The following is a 21,994-nucleotide window of genomic DNA, read 5'->3' on the forward strand; positions in this document are numbered from 1 at the left end:
CACGCGAAAAAAGTCCTCAAATTCGCATATTGTTTTAACACCAGTATAAAAAGACGGAATTTGAAAAAAAAAAAAAGCGAGGGAAATGAAAAAAACAATAAAAAAGTAACCTGTATTTATGATCAAATCGTCGCTAATAGAGTACATGTAAAAGCTCAAATGCGAAATTTTTGAGTTCTAACTACATTATATTAAAAATATTAATATTTCAGAAAGTGTGGATAAATGACTAAAGCAATTGATAGAAGCAAAAAAAAAAAAAAATGCTTTTACGATAAAATCGCCACAAATCAAACGCGTTAAAAAGTGATTACTCAAATTCTTGTATCTTAATAACTCATAATATAATGATAATTTAAAGAAAATACGTAGAAATGGCTGAAATAGCGATTACAAGCGTTATGGAATCGTCACCAAAGAAGTGTCTCAAAAATAATAAATGCGAAATTCGTCTGTCATAATAACACCGTATTAAAAATATCGGAATTTGAAAACGATCGAAAACCCATATGGATTTTCGAAGAAATTATCGAAATTAAATCTTCTAAATTTATTATTATTTTTTAGCATATCGAGGAAATAATCACAATTGAAAGGCTTATCCGAAAGGTTAACGGATGGCGAAACAAGAACTTTTCAGACCAATTTGAAGAAATGGAAAATACAGTTTAAAGGAAGGGAAGAGTGGAAATTTATTTTAAATGAAGCTTAATATTCTGACGTAGGAAATTCACGATAACTCAGACAGAAAATGTCTCAAAGAAAAAAATTTAACTTCAAACTTTTTAGAAGAAGCAGAAAGTGATTGATGAACGGATTGAAAATCAATTAGAGTGTAAATACTAAGTTAAATGAAACGTGTTTTTCTCATAGTCCTTAGTAAAGATAATAAAACCGTAACTGAGAAAACAGTAGGAGAATTGGAAACTTTTTTTATCTAGCCTCAAAAATAAAATGTAAAAGATTAAATTTGCAATACAATGTATTAGATAAATAATTGCGTAGAATTTTTTTAAAAAATTTATACTGAGCTAGTATTTTTTTTTTTTTTTGTTTTTTTTTTGTCTTTACATAACATGCTTTTATTTTGGGAAGTGCTGAAAAAGAGATAATTTAAAAAAAAAAAAAACAACTGTTAGATAATATTCTAAATCTATTATTCACTTTGATTTTTACTGCCACATTGCCCTGTGTAGAATATCGAATTGCGTAGCAAAATACAAAATATTTTAACGCAGTATCATTCCATATACAGGATTGTCACGGGCGACTAAAATTGCAAAATGTGATAACTATAAAAATTCAAAATATCATTAAAAGAAATTAAAATTAGCAGCTATTTAAAGCATTTTATTTTCCAGTTTACTACTGAAAGAGAATGCAGAAATGTTTATATATGAATAATGTGAAATGTAAGTCATAGTGGTAGATGCGATTGAATAATTAAAGAGATAATAAATAAATAAAAATGATTTGAGTTTCTACCACTTTCAGGGCTGCCATTGGCGACTAAAAAGGCGACTAAAGCGACTATTTTAAAGCAATAGCAACTATGGCGACTATTTTTGTAAAAATATGAGTAAAAACGACTATTTTTAAATCAGTTGCGTAAAATCGGCGACTTTTTTAAGCCAATTGGCGACTAAAACGAAAAATAGCTTCATGAGTCCCCCCATCCCCCCACTTTTTTTGCGCGCTTTCGTTTTACCCATACTTCATTCTTCCTCACTGTTTGATGTCATAAGCAAAACAGAAATGTTTAACCAATCAGACAAATGGAATCGAAATTCGGTCTACGTGAATGCTCCTCCTACTACAGAAAGAAAATGTAATATCTCATAGGATCTCATCAACCTCAACCAGAGTTCTCATCGTATACTTCAGCATTTTTAAAGTTTGTAAGTATAAACTCTATTTTATTCATTTTATATTTAATGTTTACTTTTTTTAATTTGATATATAATTAAAACGGTATAGTTTAGAATTAAGTATATTTTTCTAAGTATGATTTTTATTTACGCGTTTTTTTCTTTTTTTAATTCAAACAAAGTAGCAAAATTAAAAAAAAAATTGTCTTTAGTTACACAAGATGTGTAGTTAATAGTTAGAGCTATTTGTAATGGAAAAAGGATGCGTGGTTATATTCGTTTTGTCGAATTTATCTTATGTGTTTGCTTTACAAATTCATGTTTAAACTGGAGTGGAGAAGAAAAATAGCACAACCTGATTCGCGCTTTTTTCCTTCTGATTCCGATTGTTTCAGCAAAATGTTGAAATCCTAGTTAAACTCTAGATTAATATTAATAATCTTGAGCCAGAATCACTGCAATATGGTCACAAAACGTTAGAGTTTTTGCAGAAAGATTTTTTCTTTATGAAGTAGGAATTTTTTTTTTTTTTTTTTTTTTGCAGAACTGTTCTTAACTGAAAAATTTTTCCCCTTTTCTCATTAGAATTATATTCCAAAGAAGCCTTATTCGCGATCAGAAAGAAATGCCCGTGATTTTTGTCTTCTCATTTGAGAATTAAGAATAATGGAGTAAAATATTTTAGTTATTTGTTTTCTTTTTTCCAGAAAAAATTTTGAAAGATTTATTTTCTAGTCATCCAGAATTATTTGCAAAGGATGTCTTTCTCGCGCTTAAGAGGGGAAATAAATGCTCGCGATTTTTGTATTTTCATTTCTTAGTAATGAAAAATAAAGAATTAAGGAGAAAAAAAATTGGTTTTCTGCAAAATTTTGCAAAAATGTTTGATACATTTTTTATTCTTCAGAACAAAAAAAAAAAAAAAAAAAAAAAAAAAAAAAAAAGAAGAAGAAACGAAAATAGCATGAACTGAACATAAATATTTATGAAAGAAAAATATTATTAAAACAAAAAAAGCACAACAGAAGATCAGAGTTAAAAGATTCAAGATTAAAAAAAATAAGCTGAAGAAGATAATCAAATTCACAACTCTTTTTTTTTCTTTGACTGCTGACTCCTTAACTAGGATCGTCTTTCTTTTATCCACATGTAAAATTCTCACTCATTTTTTTTTCTCACTTCACTGACCATCAGTTTTAAGTTAGAAATTCTTCTTGAACATCGTTATTTCAATAAGATTCAAGGTCATCCGAAACTTATCAGCAAGAATTCATTTAAAAAAAAGAGGAGTGAAGAGACATATTTCCTGGGGAAAATGAGGGGAGGGGGAAGTGTCTATTTTACAGCTGACGTCAACACTGGCCCCACCCTGATTTATGTTTCTCCACTCCACTCTCACCCCTTCACTTTACAGCTATTCCTAGGCAAAAACGAAAGCTCCCTCTCTTATGAATAGTGATTTATTTATTCTAAGAAAGGATGGGGGTGGGAAAATTCTAGGTGCGTTGACTTTTGTTTGGAGTATCATTAAGCATGAAAAAATAACAGGTGGTAAAAAATGATGATGAAATTTCATTGTGAGATATTAGGGGCTTCTGTGGAGCAAAATTTTTTAAGGGAAAAAAGTAATACTATATTGTCTGCCCCATTCGATACGCATTCCTACTAAGATTTCAAGCTTTAAATCAATAAAGCCGCGGCATATCTCCGTGAAATTACGGTACTTTAAATTAGTAACTTGTACATCTGTTATTAGAAGTACCTTGCAGAAAGTCAGAAGAAATCCTGCCTCAGGATTAATAATAATTGTATCGTTAATTAATATTAATTTCAAAATTGGATAAGTGACTGAACATTAAATAAAATTGATGTATTTTTAAATTTTATAAAATAATTGTTTTTAATATCGGAATATTTTATTTATAAAATGCGAAATTCGGACAAACTTTTTGGTAAATTTTTCTACTCAATTTTTTATAATTATATTGTTAAAGCCTTGATGAAAAGAGTAGAAAGTAAAGTATCTGTCTTACTTAGAGAAATTTTGATCTTATGAACAATTTTATTTTTAATTGCTGTTTAAATTTATATTTGTTATGGATTTAAATATTCACCTTGAAAATTTATTAAGTTACTTTAAAGTAGGTTTTTTATTTATTTTTCAATGCTCCTATTTTTTTTAAAGACTTCCTATTTTATAATTAATTTATGTGTTTTTTATTCTTATAATGAAATAATTTTCATAAATTATTCAAAATTAATTTTTTTTCTTTAGTTTTACTTATAAAATGCCCCAGAATAATAAAACGACTGGTGCCCGCGTAAACATAAAAACGGTCCTGTGTAAATATTTTAGTTCATCAAAAAAATTTTTTTTACTGGTTTAAACTTTTAACAGACTGACTGTTGGGGTTAATTTACTTAAACTGGCATAGTTTTCAAATTGTAAAGCTATTTGAAACCAAAGTTTACTTATATATTCCATTCTTTACAGGTAGCTGTCATCATGGCTAAACAATACTCTGTTAAATCTGAGTGGTTCAAGAAAAGAGATAATTTGAAACACATAATATCCTCTTGGTGCAGAAAAAAGACTGAAACAGAAGTGTTCTGCTTCATTTGTAGCAAAAACATCTTGTGTGGAAAACAAGGTTTTTCTGCACTGACTCAGCATACAAATACTGAAATGCACATTAAAAATGCTTCAGTAAAGCTTTGTGTACAACAATTGGTATTACAGCCCAAAGAATCTGGAAATTCCATTTGCACCTCAGTAGTACCTCATAAATCAGTACCATCTACAACAGGATCTGGCTTGTCATCTTCAGGATTAAGCACAACATCTTTATCAACGCATATCACTACTTTATCAGCTGGCACCCCATCGTTATCAACACCTAGCACTCCACCAAATAGCTTGAAACTATTAAGTTTATTCAGCAGACGAGAGTCCTCTGCGAGAGCAGAAATCATATGGGCGCTGAAGTCAGTGCAAAGTAATTTTTCTCCATATGCTTGTGATGATTTGAAAGAAATTTTTTCTGCCATGTTTCCGGATGCTGTGCCTGAACAATTTTGTTTAGGTAAAACTAAACTAAGTTACCTAATAACAGAAGCTCTCGGCCCTTACTTCCATGAAAATTTAATTGCTGATGTGAAGACATCACCATATTCGTTACTGTATGATGAAACTACCAATAATTCAAATCACAAAGAGTTACAGTTTGCGTTGAGGTTTTGGTCGGAAGACTATCAAGAAATTGTATGTCGTCATCTAAAAACTGTTTTTATTGGACATGCCACAGCCAATGATATTAAAAAACAAATAGAGAATGCTTTACGTGAATCTGGACTTTCACTGAATAAGTTACTGATGTTGGGATCTGACGGTCCAAATGTAAATGCAAAAGTTTGGAAAATGATGAACCAAAATTTAATCGAAGAAAGAAATAAAGGACTTATCGATATTGGTATGTGCAATTTGCACGTAATACATAATGCGTTTTTGAAAGGTATTGAGGAATTTGGGGAAGTTGGTAAAGAATTAATTGTTGATATTTATAGTTTTTTTAAAAAGTATCCAGCACGATGGGAGGATTTTTCTTCAATCCAACAAAAATTGTGCTTAGAAAAGAATCGCTTTATTAAACACTCTTCAACAAGGTGGCTTACCCTTGGACCTGCAGCAGAAAGGCTACTTTCTCAATGGCTAGCCGTTGAAGAATACTTCTTCAAATTTATTCCTTTAAAGAACCAGTCACTAATGAAGTGTCCAAAATATAAGCACATATCTGAATCTCTAAAATATGTTGACATTAAGGTTGAACTTGTGTTTTTAACTGAAAGTGCTGTCTTATTTGAACCGTTTTTGAAGACTTTTCAGAAATCAGAACCATTAATTCACATTTTATATAGTGAAATTAGTGAACTATTAAAAAAAATTGCTGGTCGCATTTGTAAAACAAATGAAATTGATATTCATAAAGTTATTTCAGATAACCAGCTATTACCCATCAAAGATATATACTGTAGCAAACAAATTAAAGATCTTAGCATGCGTTTTAAAGATAATGAAAAAATGAATTTCAGACATAATATGCAGAAACACTATCGTGCTGCTTTCAATTATTTAATCAAGAAAACTTGTATGGATTCTGGAAAATTTTTATTTTATTTTAAATGTGTTCAACCAGAAGAAATTGCCCAACCAAAAAGCCTTAATTACGCTTGTCAAATCGCAAAGTCTCTTACCTTTCTTGGTATTGACGATCTACAAATCAGAGATGAATGGCTAATTTTGCAGTCTCAACTGTTATCTGCCAATCTTGGGACAAATAAACTACGAATAGATCATTTTTGGAGAGATATTATCTATGCAAAAGATTCAACAGGAAAAGTTAAATACCCTACTTTAAGACTTTTTGTTAAAGCTTGTCTGTCTTTGTCTCACGGCAATAGCGATGTAGAGAGATGTTTTTCTATATCTTCCAGGGTACTTACTCAAGAGAAAGCATCAATGTCTGAGAAAATGTTAAATGCTAGGCTTAATATAAAAGATGGTATACAAAAATTTAAAAATGTTTCAGAAGTACCAATCACAAAAAAACTTTTAAGCTTAACCTATAGTGCTGGTAATTCATATTTTGCATATTTAGAAGAACAGAAAAAGGCTAAAGAAAGAGAGCTGAAGGAAGCTGCAGAAAAAGAAGAAGAAAAGAAAAAATCTGAAACATTGAAAGAAGAAGTTGAGAGAAAGAAAGAAGGGATTAACAGTCTTGAAAAAAAGGCTCAAGTTTTAATGGTGAAACATCAAGAGATACAATCGTCAGCAGACTCTTTACTAAAAGAAGGAAATGAGCGTTTAAAAGAAGCCGTTAAAAAAAATGATAGTGTTCAAATAAGGATTGCTCAAGGATTATTGGAAGCTGCTGAAAAATTACGAGTAACTGAGAGAGAACATGAAACTGAATCGGTTAAAATTAATAAACTTGTTCACAAAAGGAAAACAAATTTAATTGATTTCTATACTAAAAGCCCCAAGAAAATGTTTAAAAAATAATAATTTTTACATTTAATACTACCTTGTGTGTTTTTTCCCACTTCATTTTCATTCATAAAATGCTTCGTTTTATTATTTGCATTCATATTATAATTTTCCTCTCATATTATTATTTAAAACTATTTAAGAATGCAAATTTTGTATGTTATATGCTAATTTTTTATCTTATAGTAAGGCTAATTAATGCATAAAAGTATCATTTTTTTTATAATGCCTAAAATTTTTAGTCCCTAGTTTTTTTTAATTACAACTATTGTTTCTTAGATGATATCTGAAGCTTTATGCCTAATAAAGAATAAAATTCAAAATAAATATTTTTAAAACGTTTCGAAGTTTTTATAGCAGTTTCTTCAGCAGTGCTCTGTTTATATCCACAAGTAAATGTACATTTTTTATAAAATGTGAAAATTTAACTGCATATTATCTGGATTTTATACTATTACAGCACAAATAAGTAAAATTATGTTAGAGGATGATACAATTTTGGCGACTATTATATATATCTTGCAGACTATTTAGGAGACTATTTTTCATATATAATGCAACTAAAGCAACTATTTTTTTTGTTTTTATCCAATGGCAGCCCTGCACTTTTTACGTAAATAGTCGCCTGTGGTATCCCTGCATATATCTATTTGAATATTGTATGATGCTTCAGAAAAGCAAGTCACCAACATTTCACACGATAAAACAGCAGTATAACGGGTTAATTTTCCATCAAAAAATTTCTTCTGTATTTTATATTTTACTAATCACATGGATGTAAAATGCATTCAATAACATTTTCATAAATTCAATAATTTCTATAAAAAAATTATGAAAACTTGTTTTGAAGTCATGAATCTTTTTTCTTGGAACCTGGTAGACTCCCTGGTGACTAAGGAATTAAATATTGAAATATTGGTTGCAGCAAAAAGCGATCGGATCGACTTTTCAATACTGATAATAAAATAAAGTGACAATGATCTAAGTAAAACAGATAAATATTCTTACTTCCGTGTCTCCATAGTAAAGAGCGTGGCACTGAAGGTGACATTTAATAACTGTTGACAAGCACGAGTGTAGTCAAGATATCTTTAACCATCTGAAATAAGAATATTATCTTTAGTAAAATTAAAAATATCCACCAGTTTTAGAGAAAGGAGATAATTTTTGTTCTATAAGGAAGAACAACAATATAAAATGTACATCTTTGCTGATAAAAAAATGCTATTTTAGAATCAAGCATTGTAAAATTATGTTATTATATAATTGAACTTCTTAAAATTATTATTTCATTTCCCAGGGAGTGGTTAAGACTTTCAGAGAGGCGCTAGCAAAATTTTGGATTAGGTAATTCTAGAGGGTTGTTAAAATAGATGAAATTAGCATTGAGTATGCATTAATATTCATATATATACAGTCGAACTCGTTTATAACGAGCACAAAAGGACCGTAACATGATACTCGTTAAATCCGAGTGCTCGTAATAAACGTTTCCTTAAGGCAGGCATGCAACCAGAAGAGGGGGGGGGGTTGGAAGTCAAATTATTGAGTTTACATAAAATTTAATTAATACTTACTTACTTTATTTAATTTAATTATATACTTTTCTTAATTTAATGACAACTATCCCCCCCCCCCAACCAGCAAAAAATTTCTAGTTGCGCTACAGTCTTAAAGGAAAGAAGCAATAAACGGAAAGAAAAATAAAGGAAAAGATTCTTACCAAAACTGTATATATATTTGGTATTGAAGAAGTATTTACATTTCTAAATTAGCATCTCATATTTGTCATTGAAGTTATATTATTAAAATGGTTTTCAATTTTTACCAACAATCTCAGACAAAAGAAAATACCGTTTTTGTTGTCGTCGTAGGCCATTAAGGCAAGGGATGCGATTGTTCTTGTTTGCCAGTGGCGCCATCTATGGCCAAGAATTTGACTTCTGCTACACCCATACGTCACACCTGTTTATAGAACAGACCCATTCATACATCCCATCAGCAGATCGCAATTTTGACCTTTACCAGAGAACGATCAATCTCCAATTCAATACCTCTAGAGCAGTGTTTCCCAACCTTTTTTGTGCTATGCCCCACCTAAGCCTTTCTAAAATTCTTATGCCCCCCCCCATGTAACATATACATAATTTTTAATATTAAAAATGAATTGTTCACTTAAGAAACTTAAATGATAGGTTTTAGGAAGAAATCACTTGGAAATTGTTAACGAAACACAGTAAGTAAATTTTAAAAACATATAATAAAAAGCTAAAATTCAAATGCGAAATAATTTTAATAAAATTTTTCTATAATAATTTAATATTTTAATTTAGTGAAATCCTTGCGCTTGATACACAGAGATTTTACTTTAGGTTCCAATTGGTTAGCTTCAGTCTCAAGTCTCCCCGTTGTGTTATATCCAGACGATTTCTTTTTTTACCAGTTAATCATTTACAATTTACAGCATTTAATCCACATTCAGCTAAATATGAAGATGGTAGCGGTATCAATAATTTTCTTGCACATTTGGTTGAATTTGGCTATTTGATTTCTGTTTCCTCGCAAAGCCATGCCATCACTCCTTTTATATTAAATAAAGTTTTAACTGACTCATTTTGCATTTCTGCGAGTTCTTTTTGATACTGCATATTTGATATATCAGACAAATCCACTAACATTGGCTGCATCTTCCATGTTAAAAATCAATTTATTTTAAATCAGAAAATCTTTCTTTTAAATCAGTCGATAGAATTTTCAGTTGATCGACAGTAACAAGTAAAGCGGTATCATTTACTTCACATTTTTGCAGCCAATGAAACTGCTCAAAGTTTTTGTTGTTAATATATTTCTGACATAACTCAATAAGGGTAATGAAACCAAATATCTTCGCGTTTGCATAAACAAGAGTTTTATTTGTTCCTTGAAGTTACCTATTTAATATATTTAGTTTTTCAAAGATATCGGCAAAATAACTCACAAATGCTTTACCATCGACTACTTCATTTCAGGCTTGTCGCTTAAAAAACACTAAGAGTATCAAACAGTTCCATAAATCTTTTCAAGCAGTTCCCTTTTGAGAGCCATCTTACTTCGATGTGAAGTAAAAATCTCACATGATCTGCATTTTGTTCTTCACAAAATAGCTTAAAGAGACGCTCACATTTGGCATTAGCTTTAATAGCATTGATACACTTTATTACTGAATGTAGTACTTTATTCAGAACAGGGGAGATGTTTTTAGCTACCAAGTTTTCCCTATGAATAACACAATGCACAAGAATCATTTTTGGATTATCATCTTTCATCAATTTTAAGCAACCATTTTTCTTGCCCATCATATTAGGAGCACCGTCTGCTGCATAATATGTTATATTTTTCATTGGTATAATATTGACATCTAAGTAGTTTTTTAGCTTATTATATATATCTTTGGAGGTATTGCTGCTTTCTTATCTTTTACAGAACAACTTTTCTTCAGCAAAATGCCCTTTATCAATATATCTTACTTAAGTTATCAATACAGCCACACTGTCTATCAAAGTTGATTCATCTATTTGCACTGAGAATTTTCTTGTTTTCAGCTTTTCAACAAGTTGTTTTTCAATTCCTCTCTAATTCCGTTTATTCTTCAGATGCGAAAAACTGCATTGTTTAGCGAGATTTTAAAGAGTCTGGGGGTTCACGCGGAGCCTGGCGTTTGCCGCAGGGAGGTTAACTAGACGACGTCAAATACCCAGTTGATAATTTGGTCTCGTCAAACGAATTTATAACATTTATTGGCAGCAATTATTTAAGAATTTGCTTTTTTCTTTCAATTTTGGCGTCGAAATTTAGCATTGCATTTAAATGGCCCGGAGCAAAAGGGTTAAACTCTTGTCGATTCTATTTTCGAATTGCCCCCCTTTGCAATCAAATTGCCCCCAATGGGGCGTGGGCCCCACGTTGGGAAACACTGCTCTAGAGGTATTATTCATTATAGGAACGTCGAGGAATTTCTGGCCTGACAGATTTAACGCGCACTAGTCATTTACTACAGTCTGCTGGCTAGCTGGATTCGAACACCCGTTCTTAGAACGAGAATCCAGCTCAGAGAATATCCTAATACACTCTTAAAGACTTTTGTTTGAAACGGCGCGAGGATCTTTGTATTATTTTCAAACTTTTTTGCCCCTGCGTTTTCCCTTACTTTTGTCTAAAACACTGATATATTCAATAATTAAATAAAACACGATTTTTTTCAAAAATAAATAAATCAATGAATAAATAAATGATTACTGATTTAGTATTATTTTACTAACTTTTAACTAGTTTAGTAAAATATTTAAATATGTTTTTAAATTGATTTATGTGTTTTCTCTTTTGTTTCATAGGGATAGAGATATAGTCAAAAGATATAGTCATTCATGGAGATATAGTCAAAATTGCAAATCCTACTGTTAACTTATTTCGAAATCAAATTGAAGAATTATATTTTATACGTTTCATTATGCATTGTAATGAGTGTACTAAAAAATATAGACGATCGATTATAGGTCAACCCGATGCTGAAATAAATCACATATTTAAAATTTTTGCTTTATAATATGCCAAAAAAATTTTTATAATTAAAAATTTGATTGAAACTGCACAATGATATCTTGAATTTATTTTTGTGCATACATTTAAAAATAATAAAAATGGATTAATTTTTATTAAAATTAGCATCAAAAACATTTCCACCATATATATATAAGTCATTACGTAATTTTGAATAATATAAAGGCATTGTGTACTTAAGTAATGTATGTAACAAACCGTGTTTAAATCAGAGTTTTCTATACTGCTTATGAATTTGTAAACGCCCATACATGAATGCGTCGTTCTCGTTGACAAATTTTCTTAATGGAATTTTTCAGTGCACTCAACTTCAAAGCGCCAGTATTTGTTTTATCGTTATAAAAAATTTTTCAGATACTCTTCGAAGAGGCTTGTTTCATTTTAAATGCATTTGGTTAACTCAATAGAGTAATTTAATTTTTTATTAAATGAATAAACATAATTGAAGCGTTTTTTTTCGAAGAACGTTTTTGGTGACGAAATAAAAAATTTAATGCCTATGCAAGTTATATTTTAATACGATTACCATAAGCACTTACATTTATAATATTTAGGAAAACGATTTGAAGTTTGGACCCCTTAATATTGATTTTGTTTTTTGTGTATTTCACCATATCGCGAGAACTTTTTAAGCGAGTTGAAACATTTTTGAGCATAGTTATAAAATTCCATGTGAAAAATAAATTTTAGTAAACATTTATTATTTTTTTAATATTTTAGTAAATAATAGATGGAAAAATTTTGAACTGTGAGGTATGCAATTTTTTACATCATGTTTAAGTATGTAATTTTGCATGTCAAAATACAAAATTTGAGCAAAATTAGTTGAATAGTTCCTGAGAAATTGATTTTTAAATATATGACTTCTTTGAAATTCCATTTCTCAACTATTCAACTGATTTTTCTCAAATTTTGTATTTTGCCATGTAAGATTGTATTCTTTAAAATGATGCAAAAAATTGCATACCTTAAAATTCGAAATATTTTCGACCATTATTAAATAAAATAATTAAAAATAACAATATTTGCTGAGAGTTTTATTTGTCACGGAGCTATAAACGAATTTTATAATTGTGTGCAAAGTTTTATTACTTATTAATTAGTATATTTGAGATCACTTCCTCCAGCCATTAAGATTGAGTCCTAGAACGAGAAGATCCGAGCATTGAATCAGGAGTTTTTCAGAAAAATCCGTTATTTTTTGTGTAGTACTGCTTAACAGCTTAATTACGTCGAATCGAAGTACTTTTGTAAAAAATTGTGCGGTATCTACTAAACGGTACTAAATGCTATTATTTTTTTTATTGATTCGTGTATTTAATTTATTAACGTTTTATTAACTTTTATTTTAAAAAGGGTACAAATCTCGCAATTAAAATCTACCTGATCCAATAATCAAATCTATACTGGAGCTTCGTGACTGTTTTCAAGTTTTAATTGTTTTTTAACAGAATAATCTAGTGTCATTTTATATTCAAAAATTTATCATTAATCGAATCATGAAAAACCTTTTAATTAAATCCCTTAATTCTCATCTGGAGTCCAATGACTGATGACAATACAATTTTTTATAACTTCCTGATTAATTAGATGATATTTTAAGATACGCAACAATATGTTTTATAATATGTTCCGATATCAGATACAAAAACGTACTTTTTCTTAAAAAAACTTATATTTTTTTTGATGATTCTTGAACTTTGAGTCGGATTCCTGACCTTTAAAATATGGTCTCTACCAGTTTGTTCTGAAGAGCAGTCGTACTCCCATATTATGAGTGTTTAAAATCCGAATTCGTCAATAAAAAAGTCTGCTTATTAAGAGGACGCTATATTGTTTGAGAAATTTTTCATCTCAAATTCTCATTCATCTCAATAAATAATTTCAAATTTAAGGTATAGAAAAAGCGAGTTCAAGAAAACTTAAAGCCATGAAGTTTCATTGTTTAAAAATAAAATAAAATTCAAAATATCAAAATGCGAATAAATTATTGGAAGAGCACTTCCCCATTGCATCTTCCTAATTTACCTTCTCATAATTTGTTTTCATTTTGATATTTTGAAAATTACTTTTAAATACTTGAAGTTTCATTTCTTATTGTAATTTAGCCTGATCTCACTTTTTCTGTACTTCTAATGGAGAATTTGTGATGAAAAGTTTCTCTCGTGGTATAGCGTCCCCTTGAGAGAAGGTACATTTTTGTAAATATTGTTTGTTATTTGCAAATTAATTAGCATCTTCGAGGCCAAACCCTGGAGCCATTAAGATTGAATACTGGTTCGCAATAATTCAATCATTAGATCATAAGTTATTCAGGTTTTTATTTTGCGCACTGTAAGCCACTTCCATGTCACAAAATCTTGATCTATCTCTCAGTTTTATTACGCTAGCATAAAAAGTAACACTTCAAATTAATTCCTGGTATACAACTAAACTCAGCATGCACGGTTAAAATGACCGGATAAAATGTGAGATACATTTTGACTTGATAAATAGTTGTACATAAATCTATTTACTTCCTGAATACCTTATCGATTTAAATTATCCCGGTCTGAGTGTGCTGAATATTCATTTATTGAAAGAGCTTGAAACGCTTTTATGTTTCTTTTTCTCTGCAAAAAGGTTTTACTTTAGTTTCAGGTTTTGAATAATTCAATTCTCGCATTGTAAGTCACGCTTTGGTGAATATTTTCAATACATTTGATAGTGCATTTTCTGATTATGCCTATTCATCATGGCTAAATGTTCTTTCCCGAATCGATTTTGGGCGTTTTTAAGCAGTTAGCGTTTAGAATAAATGCACTTTAAGTAGTCATTAGTAAAAATGCACAATTTAGCAATTTTCCATGGAGAAATGTAAAAATACATATTTTTTTTAAAATATGTATAAGGAAAATTTTACAAAAATGTCTTATTTCAACCCTATGGCCCAGAACTTCAATTAAACATATTTTTTCATCATTTTGAAATAATTTAGGTCAAACTAAGTGAAAAATATTATATTTAGCAATTTAATAATTTATGGATATGAAACATAGCATGGCAAACCAGTGTCTTTTTCTGCGCTAACCACTCGGCAGAACACGGCTCGGTTTTAAACAATAATTTTTCAACTTTGCAAGACCTATGCACAACAGTTATTTATGTTGAAATTTCTTTAATTTCCAAAATCAATTGCTGATATACATTTTAGTAACTATTAGGTTGTTTTTTATAATTAAAAAAATACCAAAATATATTTTCGTTTGTAACTAGTACGTCAGAAAAAATATGTATAAAAGGGAAACTGGTGTCTCATCTACGTCAAATAGCTATAACCGTCGACTTATTTTTGGGTTTACGACTATCAATGTTCAACTCCATAATCTTGTAACTCTGAACCCAAAACTCCGGGGAAAAAAATCATAAACATCAGAAAAAAAATATATAAAAGGGACACCGCATTTCATCTGCGTTAAAGGGTTAAACATATTATGAGGATACGAATCACAATACACTTTAAAATTTGCTTCATTATTTAAAAAACAATAATAATTCTATTGGTTTACTTTAAAGTAATGAAAAACATTTATGTTTATAAATAGAATATGAGATAGGCTTAGTTTTAATCTTATGTGATGCAAGGTTTGAGCGCTTTTTTTCCATGACCAATTTTTTTTAACAGTTTTTGATAAACTTAAAAACAATCTCATATAAAGAACAATTCACGAATGGTTTTGTTTATAAATGATTTCGTGTTTAAATATTGGCATCATATTCTCTGAAAATTCCCACCCATGATTAAAACCATATACTATAGAATGTAACTCTATAAAACTAGCAATATGAGTAAAATACGTATTTTATCTTGGGAAATTTGAAATATTGTTTTAAAATATGGCAAAAAATTAAGAAAAGAAAAAAGCAATTTTAATTTTAAAAAAAAATTCTAATATTAAAAAATAGAAACAAAATTCAGACAATTCTAATGAAAATGAAAATAAAAAGATGTAAAAAAATTGCTAACATTAAAGCGTATTCTTAGTCAATCCAAAATTGAAAACATCAAATTGTAAATTTACAAAGAAAATTTTAAAAATGCATGCATTTAAAAAAAAGAGTTTTTTTTCTAACTTTCAAAACTAAACTTCCTTACAAAAACTTTAAACATTTTTTACTTTCTAATTATTATTCTTTTTTACTTTAAATCCAGGATCATTATGTTTAGAACAATAGATAATCAAATTTATTAGTTTACACTTTTCTCACTTATTGTTTAAGTAAAAGAGAATAAATGACTTTAGAAAAAATATTACCCAATATTTAAAAGTTTAATTCATTTTAGATGTTCTTCGGGACTTAAGTTCTAAAAGAAACAAATATTAAAAACATTTCTCATTACACATATTTTCTAAAAATAACTTTTTAATACAAAAACAAAAAATATTTTATCATTTTCTGACCTGATAAAAATTTAGAAACAACATAAGATTTCTACGCATCCTTCAACTTTATGTAACATTACTCAAAAAATATTAAATTAAAAAATATTAAATTAAAAAATATTATATAAAAAATTTACGTTTAAGGAAGCAGCTGTGGGAATTTTTACTAAGAATTATAATGAAATTTAAAAAATTTCATAAACTACGTTTTTCAGGCACATTCAGGTGATTGAAACTTATTATAAAAACTATTCACCCGACGTTTTCTTTTCTCTGACAAAAAAAAAAAAAACTATTTTCTTCCTGAAACTTTATTACGTCCACTTGAAAACGCCAGTTTAAAATTTTTATTTTATCTTACAGTTTTATTCTTTTGAATTATCTATTTCTTAGGTTTAGTTTAGATCTTCAAATTTTAGATTAGCAATGAAGCTGCGGAAAATTCTACTCGCACTATTTGAAAAATTATTGTGACTTGCATTGGTCAGGCACAGAGATCCAGTTTGAGAGATTCAGCTAGACATAAAGTAGTCGAAATTTCAATAGTGTTTAATTCTGTTTGGCGATAATATGTTAACGAATTCGTTTTGCAATGGTCAGGAAATCAATGAAATTTGTATTATTTTTATTAGACACAGAACTCCAGTTGAAATCTGATCTGTTTAGCTTTGGGGTGGGCAATAATAAACACATTAAATGTTACTTAAAGTGTAGAAAACTGAACAAGTGATTCTTCTTTTGTAATAATCTGTACAACTTTTGAACCATTTAAGAAAAATTGTAATAAAGGTGAATAAAGCTGAAAGTTACAAAATCCGAAACTTAAAATAATAATTTTTTTTTATATCTTAAGAATACAAAATTACATTTTATTAATAAATTCAATCATTTGTGATAAATTACAATGCAAATTAAACCATATTAAAAAATTGGAAATTAATTTACAATGAGAAAGAAAATTTATTGTTAATGACAGAAAATTAATTCTAAAAGCTAATTTATTTCTAGATTTAAACAAAAATTTCGCAAGTTGAAATAATAACGGTGAAAAATTTATACTCATGATACTATGTTTTAATATTAACCTATTCAGTAGAATCTTTTTAAAACTCATTCTACGTAGAGATATAACCATAAACTCTACTTATAACTATCAGGAAACTGTTGTAACTTTATTGTTAAGCACAGAGGCAAAATTACAACTTAAATCTTTTATCTTGTTGGAAATAGATCGTTATTATCTTCAGCGTTCATCAATATTTCAAATCAGAATTTAATCAGAATCCAAATAAATCGGAATTCTGATTTAGAATTAAACAGTATTTATTGATATTTTATCTATTTGGAGATGAAATATTGAGAAATTCTGTTTTTTAACGATCAGAAAACGATTGATATATGGTACCAATCATCACAGAGCTTCAATTAGAACTTTAGTGCTCTATATCAGTGGTTCCCAACAGCTGGACCGCAGGCCGGTCTGTGAATCAAATGGTATCTGGCAATGGTAACATTAAATTATCTCCATTTTATTTTTGTGGTGTATTTTTCTTGGATATGTGCGACTTCCTATGAACGAGATGCTAGATGTTAACTGGGAGGTGTGATACGTCATCTGAAGCCGCACCATAACAGCACATGGCATAGCATGCTCTGAAGGAATGTTTAAATACAAATTAAATTGAATTAAATCAAAACCATCTAAAATATAACCAACCAACGTTTGCCTCCTCCCTCGGTAGGCCACGGTAAAATTATGAAACGTTCACCGGTTCACAATGATAAAAAGGATGAGGAGCACTGCCCGCTGCTTCGAAATCACAGGTTTCCAACTTCCATGAGGTCGGGGGCCGCAATTAAAAGCACTACTCAAATGGCAGGCCGTAACTTTATCAAAATTTTATATAGGGCTCTTTTATGTTTGAAACATTAAATATTACTGTCAGATTTTTATCAAGTTGTACAAAACAAAAGTATTGAATTACAAATTAAAATGCGAAGTAGATTTTTACCTGAGAAAAAAAATTTCTTGCAAAGTTGGTAGGTTAAATTTTCCAGAAACAAAGAAATTAGGTTTTTTTTTTAACGAAGAAAAGTACTTTAAGCCCATATAGATTTCTACGAAAATTGTCCGCAAAAAAAAAGACAACTAATATATTTTAGTTTGCGGGTGACAAAAAAGTCTTCGCGGGCAGCCAGTTGGTAACCACTGTTCTAAATAATCTTAAAATGATTTGAATTGTGATTGACGATAAATTCAATTCGACGATGAATTCTGCTTATCTAGATCAGAAAAAGTTTTAAACCTGCATTATCAATGAGCTTAGAGCTTAGAAAAAGCCAGAAATTCTAGCTGGACGGAAATTGGAGAGAAAAAAAAATAACTCCAAGATTCCATTGAAACCTCGAATGTTAATAATTAAAAACGTAGTGAAAACAATAGAATAGATGCATGTGTTGAATATAAGGAATTTAAATCCATTGTCGAAGTGAATTATGACTTAAAGAACAATTTTAAAAGTATTTATTTTTAACTTTTATTGTAAGTAAAAATTGTAAAACATTTTCATCATTGCCTCGGTAAAAACTCAAGAGCGAGGTTTCTATATCATCCTTTAACTTAATGTAAACAACATTAATCAAAGAAGTGATATTAATTAAAAATGACTCTTCAAAAGACACTGCTGTCAGATCCTATAATGATACAAGGAGTAGATGCAAGCAATTCAAAATCTAATTATAAGGAAATTAAAAACGAAACAAATTATCCAGGTCCCAAACAAGACTAATTAAATTAATTGTTGAACTAAAAAGAGTTAACTGCAGCATATCGGAAATTTTGTAAATTAGAGCTTCGTTCGGTTGACGCGGAGATTAATTAAAAGGAGATGTTCGAAACAATAGTTCCGACAGTCAGTTTAAAAATAACTGAAGTTTAGAATGCGGGGAAGATTCAGTCGAGTTTTAAGTTTGTTGTAATAAATGAATGATAAAGTATAATTTAAATTAAACTGTGTATGAATAATCAGTGTAAGGCAATATTTTAATCCCTGGCTCTTTTAAGGGAAGTAAGGGATTTTGGATTCAGCCATTCATGAAAAACAAAATATCCAGTTTTATTAAAATTTAAATCTACTTTATGCCTGCTGCTGGATCGTAGTAAAGATTTTGTTGTGCGAAGCGCGAAAAGGAATAATAATAATATGATTTAACTTTCGGATTTGATTCTCTCGTACTGATTTGAAATCTTAATTATTCGAATCTTAAATGTACTAATTAATTTGTGCGAGCTGTGATGGATAAAGGGATAGAGCGTTGGCCTTCCAACGAGGTGAACTGGGTTCAAATCACAGCTATGGCTAGTCGATACGAATTCCGCATCCGGCTTACAGCGACCGTCATGCTGATGTAAAATTTCCTCAGTGGATCATGGGTTAGAGTCCCCTTGCATTTGGTTTTAATATTCTTTGAAAAAAATAAAAAATAAAATTCCTGGTTAAATCTTTTTTATATCAATCAGTTTCTAAAAAAAAAGGCAACGCATTTCTGATAATCCTAAAATATTATGATAAATATGTAGTCTCATTTTGTAATTTCGAACATGATGTTCAAATCATAAAAATGTGACTAAGCGAGATATATAAATGGCTAAAATTAGAAATCTAATACTGTTAACAATAGGTTTAGAGTAGCTTAATTTTCCACTATTTCTTAATGGAAGCCGTGGTGGCTTAGGGGATAGAGCATTCGCCTTCCAACGAGATGAACCGGGCTCGAATCCCAGCAATGGTTGGACGATACGAATTCCGCACCCGGCTCGCACCAACCGAAGTGCTGACGTAAAATATTCTCAGTGGTAGACAAATCAAGGGTTAGAGTCCCCTTGCCATTAGGTTAGCCGTGGAAAGGTTTCGTGGTTTTCGTCTTTATGTAACGCAAATACTGGTTAGTTCCATTAAAAAGTCCCCAACGAAGACAAATTTCTCCCGATACTTGATCCATCAGTTCCCTTGTCTTCTGAATTGGTTTCAAAATTCAATACGGAGTTTAAAATTAGTAGTCGTGAACTCAAAAATTGGGTTGGCTGTTCAACGACAGTTATAATAGATGAATAATTTATGCAGACGATAGTTTATGCTATGAAATTAGACACAAAAAGTACTTCGTCTGAATAAACATACATTTTCAAGAATTATTTTTATTTTTATATACCCTCATGCGTATAAAATGGAAATGGAACAGCAATCTGGAAATATGAGAATGCCCGATTTTAAAGTTGCAAGGGATTTTAAAATCTGCCGTGCAGGGAAAAATAAAATATCCAGCTTTGTTATATAAATTTAAATCTGCTTTTTATCTGTTACTGAATCGTAATTTTTATTTTTAAAGTATCTCACTTATGATGCGCGGCGAACGAGAAGGAATAATATTATAACTTTTGATCTAATTTTCAGATTTCTTGATGGTTCGTACCTTAATAATACTGATTAATGTGTTAAGGTGATAGTTTAAGTTAGGAAATCGGATACAGAAAAGTACTTCCTTTGACTAAGCATGCGTTTTTCCATTGAATTGTTATTTTTACATACCCTCAAAAAATATAAGTTAGTCGGAATCTGGAAAATCTGGTTCCAATAGCCGAGTCAGAAGAGTGCTTTAAAGTTTACACTCCGTAATTTTAGTTTTCATTTAACATATTTCGTCATATCTCTAGAATAATTTAAGCTAATCAGAACCTTTTTTCATTCAATTATAAAACTAGTTTATAAGGCTAAAAATAATTTTTTCATGACTATTATCAGTTATTATTCAATTCGTTAATAATAGAAAAACTTCTGAATTGTAAGGTATACAAATTTATACTTATTTTTAATTTTGTAATTTTAGATGACAAAATACACAATTTCAACGATATTGTTCGAAAAAAGAGCAATTTAAATAAACGTTTTTTTAAATTTTCTTACTCAACCAACCGATTAATTTTGAAGACCAATTAGATTTCAAATATAGGGCACATAAAGTATAATATTATAAATTCTAAAATTTATATTGAAAAAAAAATCCCATTTTTAGATTAAAATATCCAAATTACAGTTTCATATTACACTGAAAATGTTTAAAACAGTAAAAGTTATTATTTAGCAGCATAGGACATTCGAACTATAAATATACAGGTGAGTCGATGTACTGACTACTTATTGTTAAAATAAAATGAAATACAATTATAATCGAACTATCTAAATAAACTAAAATATACTTTTTTATTAGTATGAATTTTAGTGTTGAGAGATCCAGGCTTAAAGTAAACATTAAAGTTCAAAAATTGGTAATAGTTAAGTAATAAAACAATTTCTACTTAAATATTCAGTGCTAAGACAGTAAAATACATAATCATCAGATAATAGATCAGATGTTTAAGAAATACATAGATGATGTTTAATCAGATGCTTAATAAATACATACCTATTTATAACGAAGGAAGGAAAACAGCACTAATCAATCTTACATCAATTCGACATCTAAGTGTTGATGTTTTAAATCAGGAATGTGTTCCAAATGACGTCACTGCGCAGAACGCTACAACTTAACTTGCGCTGCGATCTCTCAACTTGAAAGTGTTGTTTCCGATTTCTACATATTATCACCAAAAACTCAAAATTCTTTTTATTTTATATTAAATTTTTATGTTAATTTTTTTTTACTATTATTAAATTTTATATTTAAAATTTTTTATTACTCTATGCAGGGGAAAAATATGTAAAATGTGAAAATGTGGAAATTCAATTAAAAGAAAGGATGGCAAGGGCTGCTTTGTTTTTTTAAATCTCATATAAGAAGGTTGATTAATTAAATAACAAATTGATAAAAGGATTTGTGCTGGTTTTAACAAACTTTTTTAACCTGTTTTATTATATATATATATATATATATATATATATATATATATATATATATATATATATATATATATATATATATATATATATATATATATATATATATATATATATATATATATATATATATATATATATATATATATACGTATATATATACGTATA

At 29.2% G+C, this 21,994-nt stretch overlaps 1 protein-coding gene and 1 long non-coding RNA gene across 4 annotated transcripts in view; one reads left to right on the top strand and one right to left on the bottom strand.

The window, feature by feature from the left end:
* LOC107456667 (uncharacterized) overlaps nt 1-21,509 on the bottom strand; it is a 30,490-nt gene extending 8,981 nt beyond the window's left edge. Inside the window, exons 1-2 of the long non-coding RNA XR_001585739.4 lie at nt 21,396-21,509; nt 7,921-8,011 (exon numbers count right to left, since the gene is read on the bottom strand). This is a non-coding gene — a long non-coding RNA (uncharacterized LOC107456667). The remainder of the gene's footprint in view (nt 1-7,920; nt 8,012-21,395) is intronic.
* On the top strand, nt 1,770-7,342 carry LOC107456664 (uncharacterized). Of its 3 annotated transcripts, none has more exons than XM_016074596.4 (2): nt 1,770-1,898; nt 4,363-7,342. In XM_016074596.4, exon 2 carries the CDS (start codon nt 4,375-4,377, stop codon nt 6,925-6,927), a length of 2,553 nt encoding a protein of 850 aa, XP_015930082.2. In that variant the 5' UTR covers nt 1,770-1,898; nt 4,363-4,374; the 3' UTR covers nt 6,928-7,342. The 3 variants fall into 3 exon arrangements, with proteins under 3 accessions (XP_015930082.2, XP_042905105.2, XP_042905104.2); XM_043049171.3 differs by lacking the exon at nt 1,770-1,898 and adding an exon at nt 3,293-3,368; XM_043049170.3 differs by lacking the exon at nt 1,770-1,898 and adding an exon at nt 3,506-3,588.
* Nucleotides 21,510-21,994: the final 485 nt, after the last annotated feature.

Source organism: Parasteatoda tepidariorum, chromosome 2, assembly GCF_982258835.1.
Source record: "Parasteatoda tepidariorum strain Cologne lab strain chromosome 2, Ptep-v5.0, whole genome shotgun sequence".
In the NCBI taxonomy this organism is placed as follows: domain Eukaryota; kingdom Metazoa; phylum Arthropoda; class Arachnida; order Araneae; family Theridiidae; genus Parasteatoda; species Parasteatoda tepidariorum.

Excerpts from the sequence above, each read along its gene's own strand:
- LOC107456664 (XM_016074596.4), top strand. The coding sequence starts at position 4,375 with ATGGCTAAACAATACTCTGTTAAATCTGAGTGGTTCAAGAAAAGAGAT.